We start from the raw sequence: 24170 nt of genomic DNA, 5'->3' as shown, positions 1-24170 counted from the left end.
TTCAGATCAGAGCAATCACACCCGCCTTTATTTATGTTTAATAAATAAACATTGGCAAAACCTTCTAACAGTAATGGATACAAAATGGATTAAAAAAAAAAAAAAAAGCAGAGAGAAAAGCAGATCTGGACCAGAGGCAAAAGATTAAAAAAGCAGAAAGCTTGCTAGTTAAATTTGTTTTCTAAGTATCTGCAGCTCTATAAAAAAAAAGGCAGCATTTTACAGAGGCCATTTGTAAATTATTTGTGGGTTATTAGCAATAGACAATCGCAAAATAAGTGGTCTTCTGTCTAACCCCTTTAGGTGCATAACGATAGAATAATAGTCGTGGAAAGTAGGCCACCAGGTGATCGTTTGGTGAATAGGAACAATATAGCCAAACATTCTTCTGGAAGATCAGATAATAAAACATTTAATTTGCAAATCTATTCGCTGGCTGGGATTTAATCCAGTTTAAGAAGCCAATTCTTCTTTTTCTCACATTTTTTTCAGCATTTCTACCTTCTGATTTGGCTATGGAAGCTAGACAATATGGCAGCCATCTCTGAGATAAACCATTATCTGCACGAACGGAGGGATTTTTTTCCAGCCCGTGCAGGCCAACTTCCCAAGCCTTTGGCAGAGAGAAATAAATAAAATAAAAACCTCCACAGCCTCGTTATATTTTATTATCACATAAAGTAATGTAATTTACAGCCTGCTTCTACTTGGACAGTCGTGCTGCAAGCTGGACTGTAACACGCAGCAGCTTATGAGATAATAAAAAAGAAAATTGGTTAATTTTGGAGAGAGAGAGACAATGTCCTTTTCTTTTTTCTTTTCCTTTTTTTTCCCCCTTATGGTGGATGATCCTGTTAATGCAGATCAGACGTTCCAGGTTTTAAGCCAAGGTTTCAAGAAATACTTCCCTTCCAAGGTGGATTTTGGCATGTGAGGGATTATAAAAAAAAACAATAATCTGCTTTTTCTTCGCAAAAATTTCTCTTTTTATTTAGCCCTGCATTAAAAAAAAAAAAAAAAACCTCCTTTGCCAAGGTGTGGCATAATCTGAATTTTGGCTTTAGGACTTCCGTGGGATGGATGGGGGGGGGGGACACACGATGATGAGGTGGGGGCTAAGGGTCTGCAGTTTTTGGAGGAAAAATAAGCTGCCAATCAAAGGAAATAATAGAAAGATGATAGCTAACAGGCTGTGTTGTGGGTGGGCTTGCTGCATTGCATAACATTTCTGAATTTCGACGCTGGAATCGCAGGTGTTTCTTATCTCTGCTGGGCAGTGGCAGGTTTCAAAAATGTCTACTACCTGTCCTGTGGGCGTGGCTTGATGGGTGTGGCAGAGGAAGGATACTGCAAAAAAATCCCCATTTCTGGCTAAGACCGGTTCGAACGAACCGGTAGCGGTGACTATTTAGCCAATTTTCTAAACCACATGAATTCTCATATTTTCGGCAAACCAGTGGTAAAATAATATGAAACCCAGCTCTGGTCATAATGCAACAACATCCCTGCAACTCTAAAACTAAAAGGCCGCAAGCAAAGCAAGCGACAACCGCAACACCACAACACAACCTCGAATTATTGCCAGTAAATTTGCAGCTTTGATTTATACAGGCAGTCCTCGAGTTACGACCACAATTGAGAGGAACTGAAATTTCTTTTGTAAATTGTTTTGGGTGTTAAGTTGAGTCAGGCCTGATCTGTGATTCTGAGAATCGCCAGTATCAATACTGAGCTGATAAAGACTGAGATAGTCATTCGGGACGGTAACCATACAGGAAGTCCTTGACTTATGACGGTTCACTTAGTGACCGAAGTTACAACGGCACTGAGAAAATGAACTCGGGACCGCTTTTCACGCTTAATGACCTTTCCATCACCCCCATGGTCATGTGGTCAAAATTCAGGCGCTTGGTGATTGATTCATATTTATGACGGTCTCAGTGTCACATGATCCCCTTTTGCGATTTTCTGACAAGCAAAGTCAATGGGGAAGCTGGATTCACTTAACGACTGTGTTCCTAACTTAACAACTACAGGGATTCACTTAACAACGATGGCAAGAAAGGTCGCAAATTGGAGGAGGGGGGAATTCACTTAACTGCCTCACTTAGCAATGGAAATTTTGGGCTCAATTATGGTCATAAATTGAGGACTACCTGTAATAGTGATTAAATCCTGTGACGGATATCTCTAACACCACGAAATATCAACATCTGCCTATCCCAGGGTTTTGGGGAAGAATCAACAGCTGGATAAAATTGTCAAATTCACTCTGAACATCTGGCTGACTGTGCAATGAGACAATGAATTAATATTAACGAGTAATTAATACTAATTAGACAAGCATTTGCCATGCAACAACTCAGAGTTTAATAGTTGGCGAAAAAAGTTTGGATGGTGGACACGACAGTACAGATAGTCCTTGACTTACAACAGTTCATTTAGTGACCATTCAAAGTTCCAACGGCAATGAAAAAAGTGACTTTTTTGTACTTACAACTGGTGCAATATTCCCATGGTCGCATGATCAAAATTAAGAATGCTTGGTGACTGACTCGTATTTATGACGGCGGCAGTGTCCCGGGGTCACGTGATCCCCTTTTGCGACTGTCTGACAAACGAAGCCAATGGGGAAGCCAGATTCACTTAACAACCATGTTACTATTTAACACCTGCAGTGATTCACTTGACAATTGTGGCAGGAAAGGTCATAAAATGAGGCAAAAATGAGGTCTTGCTTAACAACGGAAGTTTTTGGCTCAGTTGTGCTTGTGAGTCAAGGACTACCTGTATCTGCAGATGAGAAAGAACTGGAGAAGGTCACGAAGCAGACTTGCAAACAGAAGTTGAATAAATTTGGTAAAAGGAAGCAAAGGTAGGTTCAATGGTGATAGCGCCTTGGATACCATCCCAAAACATCTGGAGCATCCCTTGAACACTATCCGCATTGACAAATTCCCTGTCAGTCAATTGCAAAAGGCAGCTTGATTGGGAATAGCTGACACCCTGTGCCAATACTTTTAACCCATCAAACAACCACATCTGCCTATCTCAGGTCCTTGGAAAGGATTCAAGAGGTCGACCAAAAGGCCAAATCCAGTCTAAACATCTGGCTGGTTGAATGCAAGCAGCCCTAATAATAACATCTGGATGGATGGAGGACCGCTGGCATTGACAATTTCCCCATCAGTCAATTGCTAAAGGCAGCTTGACTCGGAAGAGCTTAAATCTTGCGGCGAGACCTTTAACCCTATAAAACAACCACATCTGGCTATCTTAGGTCCTTGGCAAGGATTCAAGAGGTCGACCAAAAGGCCGAATCCAGTCTAAACATCTGGCTGGTTGAATGCAAGCAGCCCTAATAATAACATCTGGATGGATGGAGGACCGCTGGCATTGACAATTTCCCTATCAGTCAATTGCTAAAGGCAGCTTGACTCGGAAGAGTTTAAATCCTGTGGTGAGACCTTTAACGTCATCGAACAAGCACATCTGGCTATCTCAGGTCGTTGAGAAGGACTCGAGTGCACCTAAAAACCAAATCCAGTCTCAACATCTGGTTGGCCCTGTGACCAACCCTAATAGTATTATCTACTATGAAGTTTCTAGGAGAATGGTGGAGGATCATCAGCCTGAACTGAAGACCTCAAGGAGCAAAAGTTCATGAGAACTTATGGCCACCTAGAAGCAAGCAACCTGGTGACTACTCAGAAAGGTCCTAATTCTCAAGGCTCAGCCAATGAGATTGACCCTCCTAGATTAGATGGTTCTGTAGTTCTTCTCTTCCAAAACTTTTCATGGATTTGAGAGCGACTGTGACATGAACTGGTCTCTCTAAAACAGAGGTCTTCAAACTAGGCAGCTTTAAGACTTGTGGACTTCAATTCCCAGAATTCTGGAAGTTGAAGTCCACAAATCTTAAAGCTGCCAAGTTTGAAGACCTCTGCTCTAAAATGTCTCTGTCACGCACACATCTATGCTTCTACAAAATGTCCACCTTCTTCTTGGTCAGCCCAAGCTATTTTGGAGATCTTAAATGTTTCTTTTCCTTGACGCCTGCAAGCAAAAACAGACTTTGGCTAATGATCTGCCCACCACTGCATCCCACATCCTGTTTTCGGCTAAAATTGCAGCTTTCCGTCCTCGTGTCCAGACAAATGTGCTCAGGGTAAACTCAGAGACCTGACCTTGAAGTTGGGGCAGAAGAAGAGAGAAGAGAAGAAGAAGAAGAGAGAAGGGAAGTTGATGGAGGCATTTCTCCCATCTAGCAGGTTGAAAGGGTCCATCCCACCTCACAGACACGTTCAGGAGGACTTGGGAGACCTTTGGGGGACTTCAAAACATCCTCCTGATCTTCTCTTGTGGAATATCTTGTTGAAAGATTTAAGATGGAGGAACTCAAGGTCAGACGCTCAGGTCTGGCAGCTCCAAAGCCACGTGAAACGTGAAACCAGATGTTTCCAAGTCAAATAGACTAAGATCATTTCCACCCAAGTGGCTTCTGGAGTCTTCTGAGCCACTATTGGAGGAACGTTTAAGTTGTTTTGGGACAACGCTAGCTGAACAACTCTAGAGGAACCCATTTATCCCTAGTGCAGAAGTGAAAAAGGTCTTGAGAAAAATAGGTGATTGATTTCTCTGGAATGCATATTTTTTAAGAAAGTGGAGAAGAACAGAAGCTGGTAGATCTTTAGAGAGAGTTGACTTTTGATGCCATCTACAGAAATAGGATCACTCTGAAATTTGCCCTCTAGAGAAGAAGCCAACATCTGACTTCTTTGCAGGCATGGTTCAACTCTTCCCACTTCAATAGCTGAGGGTCGACTTGTCACTAGTCCTCAAAACAGTTGAAGAAACATCTAACTAGCCATGTCCCACTAGAGACCAAACTAGATGAGAATGTCTGTAGCTTGGGGCTGTAGCTGTTGGGTCCTTGGTGCTGTCTGAGCTTGGTTGTTTTCTTGCAGATGTTTCATGACCCAACTAGGTAACATCATCAATGCTGCAAGCTAGAACCCCCACTCATTAGCACTGATAGAATTACCTAGTTGGGTCATGAAATGTCCATAAGAAAACAATCAAGCTCGGAGAGTCTCAAGGACCCCGTGATTCCACGATCATCTATGACCAAAGATGTAGAAGCTTGTTAGGATATGGTTCGAGCCTAACTAGTTGTCCAGGCAATATATGTGTACTGTAACTTTAATCTGTAAATGTATTATGTGACTTTAATGCTGAGTCATGCTGTAATTAGATAATGACTGGTTGTGAGAGTATTTAAGCAAGGTATTGTAACGTGTTCAGTTGCTGCTATGCTATGCTGCCATTGATGATGAAGCTGATATGATAAGCTACCATTGAGAGGAGTTGTTATCTGCTAATCATCGTTGGATGGATCTGCAACCATCGTGGTTTGTGAACCAGAGTGAGTTTGTTATTCTAACCAACTACTGTTTGTTGGGTAAGAAGATTCTGTAACTACTGGACTGATTTACTGGCAAAGACTTGGAATTTGTTTAAAGACTATGAGACTGTTTTTCTACTATAAAGTAAGCTTTTGATAAACCAGTTTACATATCTCTTATTCATTGCTCTCAGCAACGTTTCCTTGTGCATTTACTCTGCTGGTTGGTAACACAACAACAATATCCTTAACAAAGCTGATGAAATAGAGATCTTCTGTTGTTCCACCAGTGCATCACTTTGAACACCTTTGGGAATTCAGAGCTCAAGGCATGAAGACGGCTCAAGTCGCTAGGAACTCATTCTCCCCACTCCACCCTCTAAATCCCCACAAAACGTTCAGGAGAAATTCAGGAACGATTTGATTCAACTTCAAAGTCAATATTTGGCAATAACGTCTAAAGACCTTCAATGGATTGATTGAAGGTCCATCTAGCCGGTGTTGACTCTTATCAACCACTTAGGTGGATCTTCTCCAGAAGGAAGGATCTTATTTAAATCATGATTTAATTTATGTCACCAATTCCATAAATCCCACCCTTCCACCAATATCTATAGATGCTTCCAAGTGGATGTTCTGATCATCCCATTTTTTTGGCCCCATCTTTGTATCTCACATTGATCTTTCCTTGTTTATTTTTATCAAAAAAACCATCAAGGATGTAAGAGATGTCTGTAGATCTCTCATGGTCAAGAGGCCAACCTTTGGAAGCTCCTGAGATCCTCCAGCCTCTGGAGGAAGCCACGGCAGAAAGACAGACTCACCCCAACCAAACAACGTGAATCCACAGAGGTATTTCTTCTCTGAGAAGAAGGCCATGAAGATGAGGCTGTGAAGGTAGAGGCCTTCCACCAAGATCCAGTAGTAGCTGGTGGCCAGGAAGTAGAGGAAGAGAGTCACCACTAATTTGCAGCCCACCTGGGGAGAGTACTGAGAGAAGTACTAAGTGGAAGAGAGAGGGAGAGAAAGAGAAAGAAAGAGAGAGAGAGGGAGAGAAAGAGAAAGAGAGAAAGAAAGAGAGAGAGAGAGAGAAAGGGAGAAGTTAATTGATAATATTGATAAGTCCTGCTGTGGGCAACATGGATGGACCAGCTTTGGCATTAGACAGGTTGTTTAAACTGGGAGATGGTGAGTTCTAGTCCCGCCTTAGCCATGAAAGCTGGCTGGGTGACTTTGGGCCAATCACCAGAAGACAGTGAGTTCTAGTCCCACTTTAGGCAAAAGGGCTGGTTGGGTGTGCCAATCATCAGGAGATAATGAATTTTAGTCCCAGCATATGCACAAAAGCTGAACAGGTGAGTTTAGGCCGATCACCAGGAGACGGTGAGTTCTAGTCCCACTTTAGGCACAAAAGCGAGATGGGTGACTTTGGGTCAATCACCAGGAGACGGTGAGTTCTAGTCCCGCCTTGGGCACGAAAGCCAGTGGAGTGATTTTGGCCAGTCCTTCTCTCACTGCTCAACCTTGCAGGGTTATTGTTATGGGGAAAATGGGAGGAGGAAAGATCTACCATGTTGTTCCGCCAGGCTGGGCTATCAATGTAAAGATTTTTGATTGGTTTTAAACGGGATTTTAAATTTGGGGTTTTACAAATTGGGCCTATTATTTAATAATTTTAATTATTTTTAAATTTTGTCTTTCTTTGTGTTTTTAATTAGGCTGTACACCGCCCTGAGTCCTTCGGGAGAAGGGCGGTATAGAAATTAAATAAATAAATAAATAAATAAATAAATAAATAAATAAATAAATAAATAAATAAATAAATAAACAAACATCAGGCAAGTTCACTGAGTTATTGGTAAAGTAATAAAAGCAGAATAAAAATATCAAATCAGATCAAGGAAGCCTTTGACCCTTCCGTTTACTTGAACATGAAGGATGTTTTTGCAAGCGGGAGATACTAACCAGGGTTGAGTTATCTATTTGGGTAGCTTCGGTCATGGATTTGAACTCGTCTTCCGGAATTAACTCCATCTCTTCCAGCGCAGAGCCGGAGTAGAGAACCGCATCCTTGACAAAGATACTGATCGCCCGAAGAATGAAGGAGATAAAAAGATGCATGTGGATATAATTCCGGGTACAGTGTAGACGTCTGGAACAAGAGAAAAATACGAAATTTCAGGACTTCGATAATCTTTTGCAAGGGATTCATTCGCAAGCTGACATACACCCCGGCGTCTGAATTCAATCAGTAAATGGAATAAGAATAAATAAGCCATAAAAATTAAGTGTGGTTAAGTCCTTGGCATACAGCCATTCATTTAATGACCATTTGAAGCTACAGTGGCGCTGAAAAAAGGGACATTTTTCACACTTACGACCATTGCAGCGTCCCCATGGTCACGTAACATATGACAACTGACTCTTCTTGGTGACGGCTGCAGCGTCCTGGTTTTTTTTTTTTTTTCCACATGACCCCCTTTTGTGACCTTCAGCAAAGTCAATGGGGAAGGCAGAGACGCTCCAAGACCATGTGGTTAACTTAGCAACCGCAGGGATTCACTTAACAACGGTGGCAAGAGACTGTGGCAAAACCCGCTTAACATCTGTCTCACTTAGCAACGGAAATGTTAGGCTCAATTGTGATTGTTAGTCAAGGACTACTACCTGTATATGAGGTAGGAGGGGGAAATCAGTCCGTGAAAAAATAAAATAAAATAAAATAAAATAAAATAAAATAAAATAAAATAAAATAAAATAAAATAAAATAAAATAAAATAAAATAAAAAAAAAACAATGGAATAATAGGGTGGGACAGGACAGGACAAAATAGAATAGAATAGAACAGAATAGAGAATAGAATAGAATAAGGAATAGCAATAGCAATAAGAATGGAGTAGAGCAGAATAGAGTAGACTAGACCAGACTAGAAAAAATAACAAAACAACATAAAAGAAAAGAGAGGAAAGGAAAGGAAAGGGAAGGGAAGAGAGGGAAGGGAAGGGAAGGGGAAGGGAAGGGAAGGGAAGGGAAGGGAAGGAAAGGGAAGGGAAGGGAAAGGAAGGGAAGGAAAGGAAAGGAAAGAAAAAAGAGGAGAGGAAAGAAAAGGAAAGGAAAGGAAAGATGGAGGGGAAGGAAAGGGAAGGGAAAGGAAGGGGAAGAGAAGGGAAGGGAAGGGAAAGGAAAGGAAAGGAAAGGAAAGGAAAGGAAGGGAAAGAGGGTGGGAGGAAAGGAAAAACCAAAACAACAGGACAAAATTCGTTAGTTTTATGAGATGGCAGCTTATATAAATTTAGAAACATAAATAAATACGACATAGGACATGGTGCATGGATAGATTGAAAGCGAGCAAAAAAAAAATAAGTATTTTTTAATGCTGCTCTTGCTATAATCACGCTTTCATTACATGAAATACAAAGTAATGGTTTAAGAGCCCCATAAACCAATGTAAAACCATATAAGGCAGCTAAAAATTTGTTTAAAAGCCAATGTTGGCCTGTATGTGGGTCAAATAAGTCAAGATGGCAGAGAGCTTTTCAAGAAAAGATTGGACATTCATTTGATTGGGAGGGCATAAAATCTCCTGTCTTGGGCAAAGGCGTTGGACTAGATGACCTCTGAGGTTCCTTCCAGTCTCTATGATTCTAGGATTCTAAGACTGTAAATACAATGCAACGGAGGCCCCACCCCTTTGCTTGGACATGTGACCTTCACAAGGGGTGCGGATTGGCATTGCCGTAGCTGCCATTTTGACTTTTTTGACCTTATCTACAAACCTCACAGATGAAAGGGGATCTACCAGCTATGGCATCAACTTACCGGAAATATGCTAAGATCATAACCGCGATCGTCAGCGATCCCAGCGAGATGGAATAACCGACGGTATAAATCAGATAAAGTCGATGAAAGACTTCCTGCAACACATAGAAGGATCCAGAGGTGCGTTTGTCAATCTAAGATGGATGGACTTCACTTCCCAGAATTCACCAGCCAGCATTGAATGAAACCGGCTGGGTGACTTTGGGCCAATCACCAGGAGACGGTGAGTTCTAGTCTCACTTTAGGCACGAAATCTAACTTGGAGACTTTGGGCCAATCACCAGGAGACGGTGAATTCTAGTCCCACTTTAGGCACAAACTCTAATTCGGAGACTTTGGGCCAATCACCAGGAGACAGTGAGTTCTAGTCCCACTTTAGTCATGAATGCCAGCTGGGTAACTTTGAGCCAATAACCAGGAGATGGTGAGTTCTAGTCTCACTTTAGTCATGAAATCCAACTGGGAGACTTTGGGCCAATCACCAGGAGACGGTGAGTTCTAGTCCCAATTTAGGCATGAAATCTAACTTGGAGACTTTGGGCCAATCACCAGGAGACAGTGAGTTCTAGTTCCATTTTAGGGGTGAAAGCTGGCTGGGTGTCACATGTTCGATGTTTGCAACCTTCCCAGCCATTTCCCACAAGTCAATGGGGGAAGCAGATTTGCTTAATGACACCTGATTAACTTAACAACTCCTGCAAAAAAAAAAAAAAAAAGGTTGCAAAGTCAGGTTTGACTCATTTAACCACCACCTCACTTAGCAATACACCTTGCGGTCCCCACTGTGGCCGTAAGTCGAGGACTACCTGTAATTGAATGCATTATGCATAGCTATCACTCCAACAGACCAAGGATGTCTTACAAAATGTAATTGAGGAACTGTTTTTATTAACTGGCATGTTAAACTCGGGGTGGGGGCTTAATAAACCAATTATGGAAGTTAATGAGCTGTTCTGAAGCCAAAATTAACACTTAATCACAGCACTGAGTGTTTTGTTTTGTTCACACTTTCATATTGTGTGAAAGTTTGCCGCTACTTTGGAACTCCACCGAATCAGGGCCTGTTCTGCACCTACCCAGTTTGGTATAATGGTCTAGAAACCAGGAGATGGTGAGTTCTAGTCCTCCCTTAGGAATGACAGCTGACTGGGTGATTTTAGGCCAATCACCAGGAGAAGAGAAATTCTAATCCCGCTTTAGGAATGACAGTTGACTGGGTGACTTTGGGCCAATCACCAGGAGACGGGGAATTCTAGTCCTGCCTTAGGAATGACAGCTGACTGGGTGACTTTGGGCCAATCACCAGGAGATGGGGAGTTCTAGTCCCACCTTAGGAATGACAGCTGACTGGATGACTTTGGGCCAATCACCAGGAGACCGGGAGTTCTAGTCCTGCCTTAGGAATGACAGCTGACTGAGTGACTTTGGACCAATCACCAGGAGATGGGGAGTTCTAGTCCCGCCTTAGGAATGACAGCTGACTGGGTGACTTTGGGCCAATCACCAGGAGACCGGGAGTTCTAGTCCCGCCTTAGGGATGACAGCTGACTGGGTGACTTTGGGCCAATCACCAGGAGACGGAGAGTTCTAGTCCCGCCTTAGGAATGACAGCTGACTGGGTGACTTTGGGCCAATCACCAGGAGACCGGGAGTTCTAGTCCCGCCTTAGGAATGACAGCTGACTGGGTGATTTTAGGCCAATCACCAGGAGAAGAGAAGTTCTAATCCCACCTTAGGAATGACAGCTGACTGGGTGACTTTGGGCCAATCACCAGGAGATGGGGAGTTCTAGTCCCGCCGTAGGATGACAGCTGACTGGGTGACTTTGGGCCAATCACCAGGAGATGGGGAGTTCTAGTCCCGCCTTAGGGATGACAGCTGACTGGATGACTTTGGGCCAATCACCAGGAGACGGGGAGTTCTAGTCCCGCCTTAGGAATGACAGCTGACTGGGTGACTTTGGGCCAATCACCAGGAGACGGGGAGTTCTAGTCCCGCCTTAGGAATGACAGTTGACTGGGTGACTTTGGGCCAATCACCAGGAGACCGGGAGTTCTAGTCCCGCCTTAGGAATGACAGTTGACTGGGTGACTTTGGGCCAATCACCAGGAGACAGGGAGTTCTAGTCCCGCCTTAGGAATGACAGCTGACTGAGTGACTTTGGGCCAATCACCAGGAGACGGGGAGTTCTAGTCCCGCCTTAGGAATGACAGCTGACTGGGTGACTTTGGGCCAATCACCAGGAGATGGGGCGTTCTAGTCCCGCTGTAGGATGACAGCTGACTGGATGACTTCGGGCCAATCACCAGGAGACGGGGAGTTCTAGTCCCGCCTTAGGAATGACAGCTGACTGGGTGACTTTGGGCCAATCACCAGGAGATGGGGCGTTCTAGTCCCGCTGTAGGATGACAGCTGACTGGATGACTTTGGGCCAATCACCAGGAGACGGGGAGTTCTAGTCCCGCCTTAGGAATGACAGCTGACTGGGTGACTTTGGGCCAGACCTTCTCTCTTAGCCTACCTCATAGGAATATTGTTGTGCAGAAAATAAGAGGCGAAAGGAGTATCATGTGTGTTTGCTCTCTTGAGTTATTTATGAAAATAATAAAGATGGGATAATCAAATAAAAATAATTAATTAATATAGATTATAAATACGTAACAGAATAACAGAGTTGGAAGGGACCTTGGAGGTCTTCTAGTCCAACCCCCTGCTCAAGCAGGAGACCCTTACAGAACCATAGAATGGCGAGACTTGTAAAGGATCTTGGGAGATCATCTAGCCCAACCCCACTGCTTAAGCAGGAGGTCCTCTACCGTTTCAGGCGAACAGTTGTCCAATCTCTTCCAGAAAACCTCCAGTTGATGGAGGACCCACGACTTCTGGAGGCCAATTTACAAACGAATACATAAATAAATAAATAAATAATATTGTATTTGTTGCAAATAAATAATTTTATGAATAAAGAAACAAAGATGGCAAGTAAAATAAACTGACGAACAAACGGATAGAGATGATAAAGAAATGATTTGTGAATGAATAAAGGCTGTAAGCAAGTAATCTATGAGTAAATAAATAAAGATTATAAATGATTTATGAGTAAATAAACAAAGACGGTGGATGGATGGATGGATGGATGGATGAATTAATGGATGAAATCCAGACCTAACTGTGTCCTTGTTAGCTGGGTCGCCACTCACCTTTTCCTTGGTTTCAAGGACAAGAAACTTGGTACACTCGGTGTAATTCGCCCAGGTGAGATTCTGGTTGAGCACCAATGCCCAGCTGCCATTCAAGTCACACTGCCGATGGGCATAACCTGGCAGAAGGGCAGAGAAGACGATGAAACAGGGAAGAAATTGCCTTTGGTGATCTCTTGGTAAACCCAAATTGTGCCTCGGCTGTACCCACACAAAGGGGGCAGGAACAGGGGTGTCAGTGGGTCAGGAGATGTGCCAGGATGGCCAGAGAACCTGCCCAACTATTTCAGTTAGTGGGCCTATATAAACCACGATTCTCAAATTATGGAAAGTTTGGCTGAGATTGACAAAGGAGGCTTCTGTTTTTCCACTTTGTTATTCTCTGCAAGATTTAGAATTTCTTCCAGGTTTCTCTTGGAATTATTTCGGCTGTTTTTAAGGATATTTGGAGGGGTGGCTCTGCAGAATTCCGCAGGCGGCTAGGGAATTCTGGGAATTGAAGTCCAGACATCTTAAGATGGCTGAGACTGAGAAACACTGGCACCACTAAGTTATCCTGCGGAACAGCTTGCCACATGAAGAGCAAAGATTTTGGATCGGAGGGCCTGTGTCAAGCTGCCAAATCCTGGGATTGAATTAAACTGAATTTAAAGCAAATTATCCTTCTTCACATTGAAAGAAGATTTTTCGAGACATTTTTTGCGAAGGGTGAAAGGTGAGACAGCTGGGATCAGAATGAAAATGTTAACAATATGAATTGCTCTTGGCAGCTTCTCCATTGTTTACCTGCCAAATGTTGACATCCCCCTCCCAGATTTTAACTTTATTTTTCCAACAGTTTTTGCTGAAGTGGGTGGGATTTAGATAAAGAGGGAGAGAGTGAGGGAATGAGGGAGAGAAGGTGAGAGAGAGAGAGAGAAGAGATGATATATAAATGGATAAATAGAATGATAGATAGATAGCTACTGTAACAGGATAGATGATAAATAGATAGATAGATGGATGGATATGGATAAGATAGATAAGAGATGATAGATGGATAGATAGATAGACACAGAGAGAGGTATAGAGCATAGAGGGATAGATGGATGGATTGATGTGGGCGGATGGATAGATAGATATGTTTTTTATGACTGATTGACTGATTGAGAGAATGGATGGACTGATAGAAAGAGATACATAGGAAGAGAGAGATGGCGAGAAAGATAAATGATATAGATAGATGATAGATGGTAGACATGTATAGATAGATTAGATAGATGACAGGGATATCTATCTCTATCTATCTATTCTCTCTCATCTATTTTTCTATCTATCTATCTATCTATCTATCTATCTATCTATCTATCTATCTTTCTCTTATCTATCTATCTATCTATCTATCTATCTATCTATCTATCTATCCTCTCTCTCATCTATCTAACATGTCTGTCTATAGCTATCTATCTATCTATCTATCTATCTATCTATCTATCTATCTATCTATCATCTATCTAATGGTCTTTTTATAATCTTATTGGGTATTTTTAACATTGATTTTTCTTGTTTTTGTGGTTGTGAGCTGCCCTGAGTCCTTTCGGAGATAGGGCGGCATACAAGTTCAAATAATAAATAAATAAATAATATCCTCTCTCTCATCTATCTATCAATCATGTCTGTCTATAGCTATCTATCTACAGTATCTATCTATCTATCTATCTATCTATCTATCTATCTATCTATCTATCTATCTATCTATCTATCTATCTATCTCTACCTACCTACCTACCTACCTACCTACCTACCTACCTATCTATCTATCTATCTATCTATCTATCTATCTATCTATCTATCTGTCTATCTCTACCTACCTACCTACCTACCTACCTACCTACCTACCTACCTATCATCTATCTATCTATCTATCTATCTATCTATCTATCTATCTATCTATCTATCTATCTATCTATCTCTACCTACCTACCTACCTACCTACCTACCTATCATCTATCTATCTATCTATCTATCTATCTATCTATCTATCTATCTATCTATCTATCTATCTATCTATCTACCTACCTACCTACCTACCTACCTACCTACCTACCTACCTATCTATCTATCTATCTATCTATCTATCTATCTATCTATCTATCTCTACCTACCTACCTACCTACCTACCTATCATCTATCTATCTATCTATCTATCTATCTATCTATCTATCTATCTATCTATCTATCTATCTATCTATCGAGAGAAGGAGAGAGAGAGACTCACCCTGGTGGTTGAAGTCGTAGATGTAATCTGGGCAGGGTATGGAGACCACCTTCCCTGGGGCCCCTTCCGGCCAACAGATGAGGTTATCCCACTCGGGGGCACAATACCCCTCTGCAAGACACAAACAAGGGAGTTGGAGAGCGGTGGGAGATCAGGCACAGGTCACCTTCTGCAGAGGTAGGTAATCCTTGACTTACAACCACACATTCAAAGTTACAACGGCACTGAAAAAAGTGACCTATGACCGTTTTTCACACTTATGACCATTGCAGCATCCCCAGAGTCACGTGATCAAAATTGGGACAATTGGCAACTGGCTCGTATTTATGACGGTTGCTGTCTCCTGGGTCATGTGATCCTCTTTTGCGACCTTCCTAGCCGGCTTCTGACAGTCATAGTCAATGGGGGAAGCTGGATTCGCTTAAAGGCATGTGATTCACTTAACGACTGTGGCAAAACCAGTTAGAAAATCAGGTGCAACTGTACATATACAGAAACATTCAACACAACTGTGTAACTTAATAATACTTCCTTTTTCTTCCTGGTATGTACAGTATTTCTCTCCTTGACACATTAGAACAGATGACCATGGCTTCTTTGTCTGCCTTTATCAAAGCTGAAATTATGCCTAAATTCTGGCTGTCCTTCCTTCCTCCCTTCCTCAATTATTCCTTCCTTCCCTCCCTCCCTCCTCTCTCTTCCTTCCTCCTTCCCTCCCCTTTCTTTTTCTTCTGTACTTCCTCCCTTCCTTCCATTCTTCCCTCTTCCTTCCCTCCCTCCTTCCTTTCTTTTCCTGTCCTTCCTTCCTTCCCTCCCTCCCTCCTTCCCTCCCTCTCTTTCCTTTCTTCCCTCTTTGTTTCTTTCTTTTTCTCCTTTGTTTCTTTCTTTTTCCTTCTTTCTTTTTCTTTCTTTCTCTCTCTCTTCCTTCCTCCCTTCCTCAATTATTTCTTCCTCCCTCCCTCCCTTCCATCCATCCCTTCCTTCCCTCCCTCCCTCCTTCTCTTCCTCTTGCTTTCTCCTTGCTTCCCTCTTTTTCTTTTCTCCTCTTTTTGTCTTTCTTTCTCCTTCCTTTTTCTTTCTTTCTCTCTCTCTTCCTTCCTCCTTTCCTCAATTATTTCTTCCTCCCTCCCTCCCTTCTTCCTTCTTTTCCTCCCTCCCTCCTTCTCTTCCTTTCTTCCCTTTCTTTTTCTCCTGTTTTCTTTCTTTCTTTCTTTCTTTCTTTCTTTCTTTCTTTCTTTCTTTCTTTCTTTCTTTCTTTCTCTCCCTCCTCTTTCTTTCTCTCTCTTTCTTTTTTCCTTCCCTCCTTTCTTTTCTTTTTTCTTTCTTTCTTTCTTTCTTTCTTTCTTTCTTTCTTTCTTTCTTTCTTCTTTCCTCAACATCTGCTCCACATGGGAAGCCCACAACAACCATCTGCATCCTGGCAAGGAAAGAGACGCCAGCCCAGCTCGGAAGGTGTTTGCGTAGCAGGATAGAATATAAATCACCCCGAGGTCAGGCTGGCACTCTGAAGGGGGCAGTGGCAACCACAGGCAGGCTGGCCTGGTGTGGCCTTGTGGTGATTCTATTACGGGAAGGACGAGCCGTGCTTGGAAAGAAATGGGAGACAGAAACCTCAAGAGTACCAGAAAAAGACAGGGGGGAGGAGAGGGAAAAAAGAATAATGGAGAAGAGGAGAAGGAAGGGAGGGAGGGAGGGCAAGAAAGAGGGATGGAGGGAGGGAGAGGAAGAGGAAGGGAGAGAGAAAGGCAAGAGAAAGGAAAAGGAAGGAAAGAAATGAGTAAATAAGGAAGAAAGAGGAAGAAGAGAGACAGAAAGAGGAAGGAAGGAAGGAAAGGGCAGAAAAGCAAGAAAGCAAAAGAGAGAAAGAGGGAGAGAGGGAGAATAAATGGAAGGAATGGTGACAGGGAGGAAGGAAGAGTAAAACATATAAAAGAAAGAATAAAGGAAAAAGCAAGCAAGCAAGGAAGGAAGGAAGGAAGGAAGGAAAGAAGGAAAGGGCAGAAAAGCAAGAAAGCAAAGGAGAGAAAGAGGGAGAGAGGGAGAATAAATGGAAGGAATGGTGACAGGGAGGAAGGAAGAGTAAAACATATAAAAGAAAGAATAAAGGAAAAAGCAAGGAAGGAAGGAAGGAAGGAAGGAAGGAAGGAAAGGGCAGAAAAGCAAGAAAGCAAAAGAGAGAAAGAGGGAGAGAGGGAGAATAAATGGAAGGAATGGTGACAGGGAGGAAGGAAGAGTAAAACATATAAAAGAAAGAATAAAGGAAAAAGGAAGGAAGGAAGGAAGGAAGAAAGAAAGAAAGAAAGAAAGAAAGAAAGAAAGAAAGAAAGAAAGAAAGAAAGAAAGAAAGAAAGACCAATCCACAGCTTTGGCTACCAATAAGAGACCCACATGAGACCGTTTGACTTGCCACCGTGAACTCTGCCACATCCGTAAGACCTGGTGAAGTTGTCCTTCAGGAGCCTTCTGTAGCCAGAACACAGGGGCCTTCCTGCCTCCAGCATCAGATCCTCCCCTACGAAGATCCCACCAAACCCAGGCAGGACTTGCGTGCCTAAATCAAGGACCAAGGAGCCACCATGTGTGAGATTTGCAAGTTCTCATGCCTGCAAGAGTGAGATGCTTCTACCAAGCCTACAAGTCCAGAAGTCACCAACATGGAGGGATGGACCTCAGGCAGCAAGAAAGGGCCAACAGACCAATGAGTAAGCCAGCTGCCATCTTATGCCCTCCAGATTGACGTCCATTTGTTGTTCCTCAAAGCAGAAACATCTGGAATCCCTGGCAGGGCCAGCATGGCACTGCCTGTCTCTTGCTGCTCCAAAGATCACATCTGGAGAAGGCATCAGAGCTTCTCCTTCCAACCACCAGGCGATGCCAGGCCCGAGAAATGGGTGGACCTCAGCCCCCCAACTAAATATGATTCAACCAGAAAGGTCAATAAATTAAATCCAGCTAATACGATTAAGGGAAAGACTCCCTTGTGAAGGCGAGTAGGACTTCACAAACACGTCTCTGTCGTTTTCTTGGCCGGGATGACCAACGTGGTTTGAGATGGCCTCCATCCAGGATGTGAGATTTCGACTCAAAATTTCCAGGTGGCACAGACTGGAATTCTCCTTCCAGCTCACATCAACCAAAGGCCCCTTTCAAGTTGGCCGAATCTGTCGGTTGGAGAACCTTGAGGAGAAGTCAAGGAGAAACCAGGAGGAACTGGGAGAAATTTGGGATAATGATAATAATTCAGGAAAAGAAGGTCCTTTTTATGTTGGAGGTTTTCTGTTAAGTCAAAGAGGGATGGACAATGAAGAAGGGCTCTAGATGAGTGTCTCTCAACCTTGGTCACTTGAAGACTTTTGGACCTCAACTCCCAGAATTCCCAAGCCAACCTTCATCTCAACGTCCACCATTCCAGCCCATCTGGAGAGAAGCTCGCCCTGCATCTCTGGGGGATTCTGGGAGTTGAGGTCCACATGTCTTAAAGATGCCAAGGTTGGGAAACAGTGTTCTAGAGCAGGGGTCTCCAACCTTGGCAACTTTAAGACTTTTGGACCTCAACTCCCAGAATTCCCAAGCCAACCTTCATCTCAATGTCCACCATTCCAGCCCATCTGGAGAGAAGCTGGCCCTGCATCTCTGGGGGATTCTGGGAGTTGAAGTCCACAAGTCTTAAGGTTGCCAAGGTTGGAGACCCCTATTCTAGATATTCCTTCAATTTAGAACTATCTGTCAGACCAAGAATGTCCACCATTCCTACATGTCTGGAGAGATGCTAGATCTTCATCTCAGCAATGCTTGGCTGGGGGATTTTGGGAGTTGAAGCCACACATCTTCAAATGGCTAAGATTGAAAAAAACTGTTCTAGATATTCCTTCTATGGCTTGGTACCATGTGTTTAGAACATCCATAATTTGAGACCAGCTAGAACAAAGTTTGATTATCTCAGCTTGCTTGGCTGGGGGATTCTGGATGTTGAAGTTCCCACTCATTAAAGTGGCCAAGATTGAGAGCCATTGTTCTAGATATTCCTTCCACAGCTTGGAACCATTGTTAGACCTAGAATGTCCACCATTCCACCCCATCTCTGGAGAGAAGCTGCTCCTACATCTCAGCATGGCTGGCTGGGAATTGTGGGAGTTGAAGTCCCCATGTCTTAAAGTATCCAAGAATGAGAAACACTGTTCTAGATATTCCTTCTACAGCTTGGAACCATTGTTAGACCTAGAATGTCCACCATTCCACCCCATCTCTGGAGAGAAGCTGCCCCTACATCTCAGCATGGCTGGCTGGGAATTGTGGGAGTTGAAGTCTCCATGTCTTAAAGTATCCAAGAATGAGAAACACTGTTCTAGATATTCCTTCTACAGCTTGGAACCATTGTTAGACCTAGAACGTCCACCATTCCAGACTCTCTGGAACAAAGCTGGTCTTGCATCTTTTTTGAAGTCGGGAAAACAGGAACCAGCTCAAGAGATGCTGAGCCTTGGAGACAGGAAAATTCTTTCAGCCACGTCAAAGCGTGAATTGTGTGTGTGTGCTTTGGACACTCTCCACGCCATGAGGTCTTGCAAATACACACCCGTGTGTTTTGATTGAACCTATCCGATTTTGACAGGGCAGTTTGGTCCAGCAAATAAAAGCATTATTTATTAGGTGGGTGAAGAAGGAGGAGGAAAGAGGGAGAAAGAGGCATCTGGAATTAACCAGTTGGTGCATTGGCGAGAACCTTATTTGGGCAAAGATGGGAACTCACACCCCACAATGGTGGGGTGAAGCGATGGGGCTGGCAGAGATCCTAAAACTGATTGCGCTAATTAAAGAAAAGAATTTATCTAGTTTTGTTTCCATTTTGGGAACCACTTCTGGATTTTGTACTTAAAGCTAAAAAAAAAAATAAATATGGGAGTCTAATTTTAGGTGTTGTGGACGAGAGAGTGATGTCATTGTTATAAAAAGGGTTGCAAACATTTAGAAACAGAAATATGGTGTTTTCTGAGCTGGGTGCAGGCATTTAATGACCCAGCTAGGGAACAACATCAGTGCTAGAAGGGAGAGGGGTTCTAGGGTTTAGCATTGATGATGTTACCTCGTTGGGTGATGAAAGGTCTATAAGAACACAAACAAGCTCAGAGAGCAACAAGGACCCCTCCAGTCCTCCTCCTCATCTCTGCAAACCCCACTTCCTACTAGCAAGGAGTTACCTAGCTGGGCCATGAAAGTTGCCAGGTCTGCTTCCAAAAAATAGCGGACAAGCTGGGGGGGGGGTGTTAAGTAGTAAAAAAATAAAAAAAAATTACAATTAAATTATATATTTTCTTACAAACATTTTAACACGTATTAAATAATCACTTCAAAACTTTACTTAAAATTCTAAACATCAAATATATTATAATAATATGTAAAATATTAAATTACATTTTACTTTGCTGTTGTGTGTATTTTTTATTTGACTGCGCAGCTTTGATCAATTTCTTTGTGTTTAAGGAATAATTCTTTAATTTGAGTACAACGTTGAGAAATATTAAAAAATATACAAAGTTCACTTCGAACTGATGGTACAAGCTACAATACATTTTAAAAATGTGAATTGTACATAATTTTATAATATATTTTTATTTTAATCTCATCATTAATTTTTCCGGAGAATCGAGTTCAATGGATATTCGATCTTTGTCTCATTCTAACTTATGAAAAAAAAAAAGACAAAACGCGATTCTCCTATCCTTATTCTCTTAGACTCGGGGCCAAAATTATCTAATTTGATTTTATTCTATTTTAAATTTTGTATTGTATGTGTTTTTATTGTTTGGCTGTGCACCGCCCTGAGTCCTTCGGGAGTAGGGCGGTATAGAAATCTAATAAAATATAAATAAATTAGACTGTACAGCTTTAGATTACGTACCGTTTCATCATAAAGCTTTTGAATAAAAAAAAATGTCCACTATTTTGTGAAAAAAAATAGTGAACATAATGTGAAAAAAGTGGACTGTCCGCTCAAAGAGTGGACACCTGGCAAACCTACCGGACATGTCAAAGAATACAAACAAGCTCAGAGACTATGAAAGACTCCAAATTCCTCCTCCTCCTCCTCCTCTCTACAAAACCAACTCCCTTCTAACACTGATGAAGTTCCCTAGCTGGGTCATGAAAGGTCTGCAAGAAAATCACCCAGCTCAGAGAGCACAAAGGGCCCAGCCACTCCTTGTCAACCCTGAGCCACAAATGTTCTCTCTCTTCTTTTTATTTTCAGAAATAGAAATGGCTGAACAGGAAGGCAGGGAGAATGTAGACGAGAGAATAAATTCGAGCCTGAGCGTTTCCCGTTCTCAGTGCAATCCTTAACACTAGCTTAATGCATCCTTTTTCAAAACTACCCCAAAGTATTCACCCCGTTGCTTGTTTTGCCTTCGGAATTCTTATGCAAACATTATTATTTTCTTTTTCCTTTTTTTAAATAAAAAAAAAAAAACCGTCATAAACATGCCGAAATGGACTGGAACGAATTTAAGTGCAGGAAGACTGACAAATTGAGAAGAACGCAACCAGTTCCAGATGGGAGATGCCGAGTGTGAACGATTAAAAGGCATTCTGAAGCAATTACGCATTTCTCTTCGTGGATTCGGGGCGGGAAGGAAAAGTGGGAAGAGACGGGATGCTTTTCCAGATGGGAATCGGCTCTCCCGGGACCTAAGAGGTCATCTAATCCAACCCCTTGGATGCTGCAGGATTCGTGACCCCAGAATGAGGCGGCTGGTTGCCCTTATTGGCAGGGTGGATTTGATTTAAATCGAGTTGATTTAAATCACAATTTAAATCATGATTTAAATCACTAGTAAAAAGGCTTGATTTAAATCAACTCGATTTAAATCATAATTTTTAAAGAGCAACTGTCATCTCTGCTCCTCCTTTGACCCACTGTTGACTCACCGATAGTCCCAGTGTTGCAGAATATACAGCCTCCTGCTACATAACTAAGCTCCATTTCATGATGAATAAACTAAATTTATTTATTTATTTATTTATTTATTTATTTATTTATTTATTTATTTATTTATTTATTTATTTATTTATTTATTATATTTCTATACCGCCTTTCTCCCGTAGGACTCAAGGCGGTGTACAGTCAAGAAAAATATAGACACACAAACATCATAAAATTGCTAATTGATACATAAATTATTTATGTATCTTAAATAGAAAACTATCTTACAATAGATTTTTACCCCCAAAGTTTTTTATTAAAACAAATTTGATAAAAATCAAAAAAATCCGATTTAAATAAAAAAAAAATCTGTTTTTTTTATTTTTTTAAAAAAATCATTGATTTTTATCCACCCTGGTTATTGGTAGTTTTCAACGCTTAGCGGCCATTCGAAGTCACAATGGACCTACTTGTGGGTACAAATAGTCCTCGACTTACAACAGTTCATTTAGTGACTGTTCGAAGTTACAAAGGCTCTGAAAAAAGTAACTTACGACCATTTTTCGAACTTGCAACCATTGGTTACAAAATTCGGATGCTTGGCAACTGACTCGTATTTATGACGTTTTTTTTTTTTGTTTGTTTGTTTGTCTTTTTAATTTGATTTATATGCCGCCCTTCTCCGGAGACTCAGGGCGGCTTACAATGCGTTAAGCAATAGCTTAATGGTAACAGTGTCCCAGGGTCAGTGATCCCCTTTTGTGAGCAAAGCTAAAGGGGAAGCTGGATTCACTTAATAATCCTGTTAATCACTTAACAACCACAGTGATTCACTTAACAACCGTTAAGTGATTCACTTAACAGAAAGGAAGAAAAGTCGTAAAACGGGGCAAAATTGACTTCTTAACAGAATATTTTGGGTTGAATTGCGGTCGTATGTCGAGGATTACCTGTATTTATGACCCAGATTCGAAATCACGACTGTCATTTACAGTGTCCTGCAGTCACACACAGTCGCGTTTTACAACGGTTTTGCCAAACTCCCACATTTATTTCTGATTTTCAGCAAAACCAGCCTAGAGCAAACCATGGGTTCCCTTAATGACCACTGTGTTTACTTAACGACCATCGCAAAAAAGGTTGTAAAATCAGATCGGTCACATGACCCGCTTTATGAGTTATGACCGTGATGGGCAGGCTCCATTATGGTCGTAACTTGAGGATGAGCTGTACATTCCCTAATGAAAGGCAAGGTGGAGTCCTTGTGTGAGAACGGTCACTAAATAAATGGTCGTAAGTTGAGGACTACCTGGATCTTGAGCTTCACAGGTAGTCCTCGACTTACAACCATTTGTTTAGCGGCTGTCATAACAGCACTGAAAAAGTGACTTATGACCAGTCCTCACACATATGATGGTCGCAGCATCGTCTCTATCATAAGATCAAAATTTCGGCACTTGGTAGCCGTAGTTACGACGGTTGCAGCATTCTGGGGTCACACGATTGACCTTTGTGACCTTCTGGGAAGTTGGATTCACTTAACGGCGGTGCGATTCCCTTAATAATGACAGCCAAAAGGCTGTAAAATCGGGTGGGACTCGCTTAACAACAGGAAGGTCTTAAAACTGGGTGCAACTCGCTGAACAACGGTGTTGCTTAGCAACAGAAATTCTGCTCCCTCCTGAGGTTGTAAGTCGAGGACTGCCTGCATTAGAGAAAATTTAGGTCTCTTTGATGTCTCCCCCTTAAAATCCATTTCCTCCCGTTTGTTTTTTTTTTAAAGACGCTGCTAGCATCCATACAATAAATGCACGAAATTCTCCAGGCTTTTAATTACCATTAAACTGCGTTTCTGTCCAAGTTTTTTTCTTTTCGTCCTGCCAAAAGGCAGAAAATAAACATAACAGATTCATCATTTGCCCAGGCTTTGAAATTTTGCATCTCTTTTTTCTCCTGCTTTTTAATACAAAAGGAAATCGTTATATAAAATGGTACAGGTAGTCCTCGAGTTATAACATTTCATTTAGTGACCGTTTAACGTTACAACGGCACTGGAAAAAGTGACCTTAGCCTTTCACACTTACGACTATTCAGCATTCCCATGGCCAGGGGATCTAAATTTGGATGCTTGGCAGCTGACTCATATTTATGACGGCTGATGGCTGTATGATACCCTTTTGCGACCTTCTCACAAGCAAAATCAAACGGGAAGCCACTTGACAACCAGGTTAACTAACAACTGTGGCAAGAAATGCCGTATTTTGGGGGCAAAATTCACTTAACAAATGTCTCGTTTAGCAACAGAAATATCGGGTTCAATTGTGGTCGTAACTCGAGGGCCCCCTGAATCGGCATATGGAAAGGCAGGGATTGAAATGGAAGCATTCAACCCTTGCGGTGAGCCAGATAAATACTTGGATGGGGCACCACCAGGAGACCCCAGGATGTCAGTCTCTACTGGGAAATCCAAAGAGGGCACCTAGAGAATTGAGGATGGATTTGAATCCGGTTGAAGAAGAAGAATTAAAAAAGAGCCTTGAAAGAATATCCGAAGGACAGTGAAGAAGATGC

At 42.1% G+C, this 24170-nt stretch overlaps 1 protein-coding gene across 3 annotated transcripts in view; it reads right to left on the bottom strand.

Annotated features, from left to right (window-relative positions):
• PTH1R (parathyroid hormone 1 receptor) overlaps nt 1-24170 on the bottom strand; it is a 91990-nt gene that overhangs the window by 14979 nt on the left and 52841 nt on the right. The window contains exons 3-7 of one of the 3 annotated variants that reach the window (XM_087893157.1): nt 14681-14791; nt 12424-12542; nt 9224-9318; nt 7370-7556; nt 6229-6406 (exon numbers count right to left, since the gene is read on the bottom strand). In XM_087893157.1, the coding sequence (XP_087749283.1) occupies nt 6229-6406; nt 7370-7556; nt 9224-9318; nt 12424-12542; nt 14681-14791 (690 nt within the window). The remainder of the gene's footprint in view (nt 1-6228; nt 6407-7369; nt 7557-9223; nt 9319-12423; nt 12543-14680; nt 14792-24170) is intronic. The other 2 variants (XM_087893158.1, XM_087893159.1) reach the window with 2 other exon arrangements.

This window comes from Pantherophis guttatus, chromosome 4 (assembly GCF_059756535.1).
Source record: "Pantherophis guttatus breed Tessera chromosome 4, ASM5975653v1, whole genome shotgun sequence".
Lineage (NCBI taxonomy): Eukaryota > Metazoa > Chordata > Lepidosauria > Squamata > Colubridae > Pantherophis > Pantherophis guttatus.
This window is presented reverse-complemented; position numbering and strand designations above follow the sequence as displayed.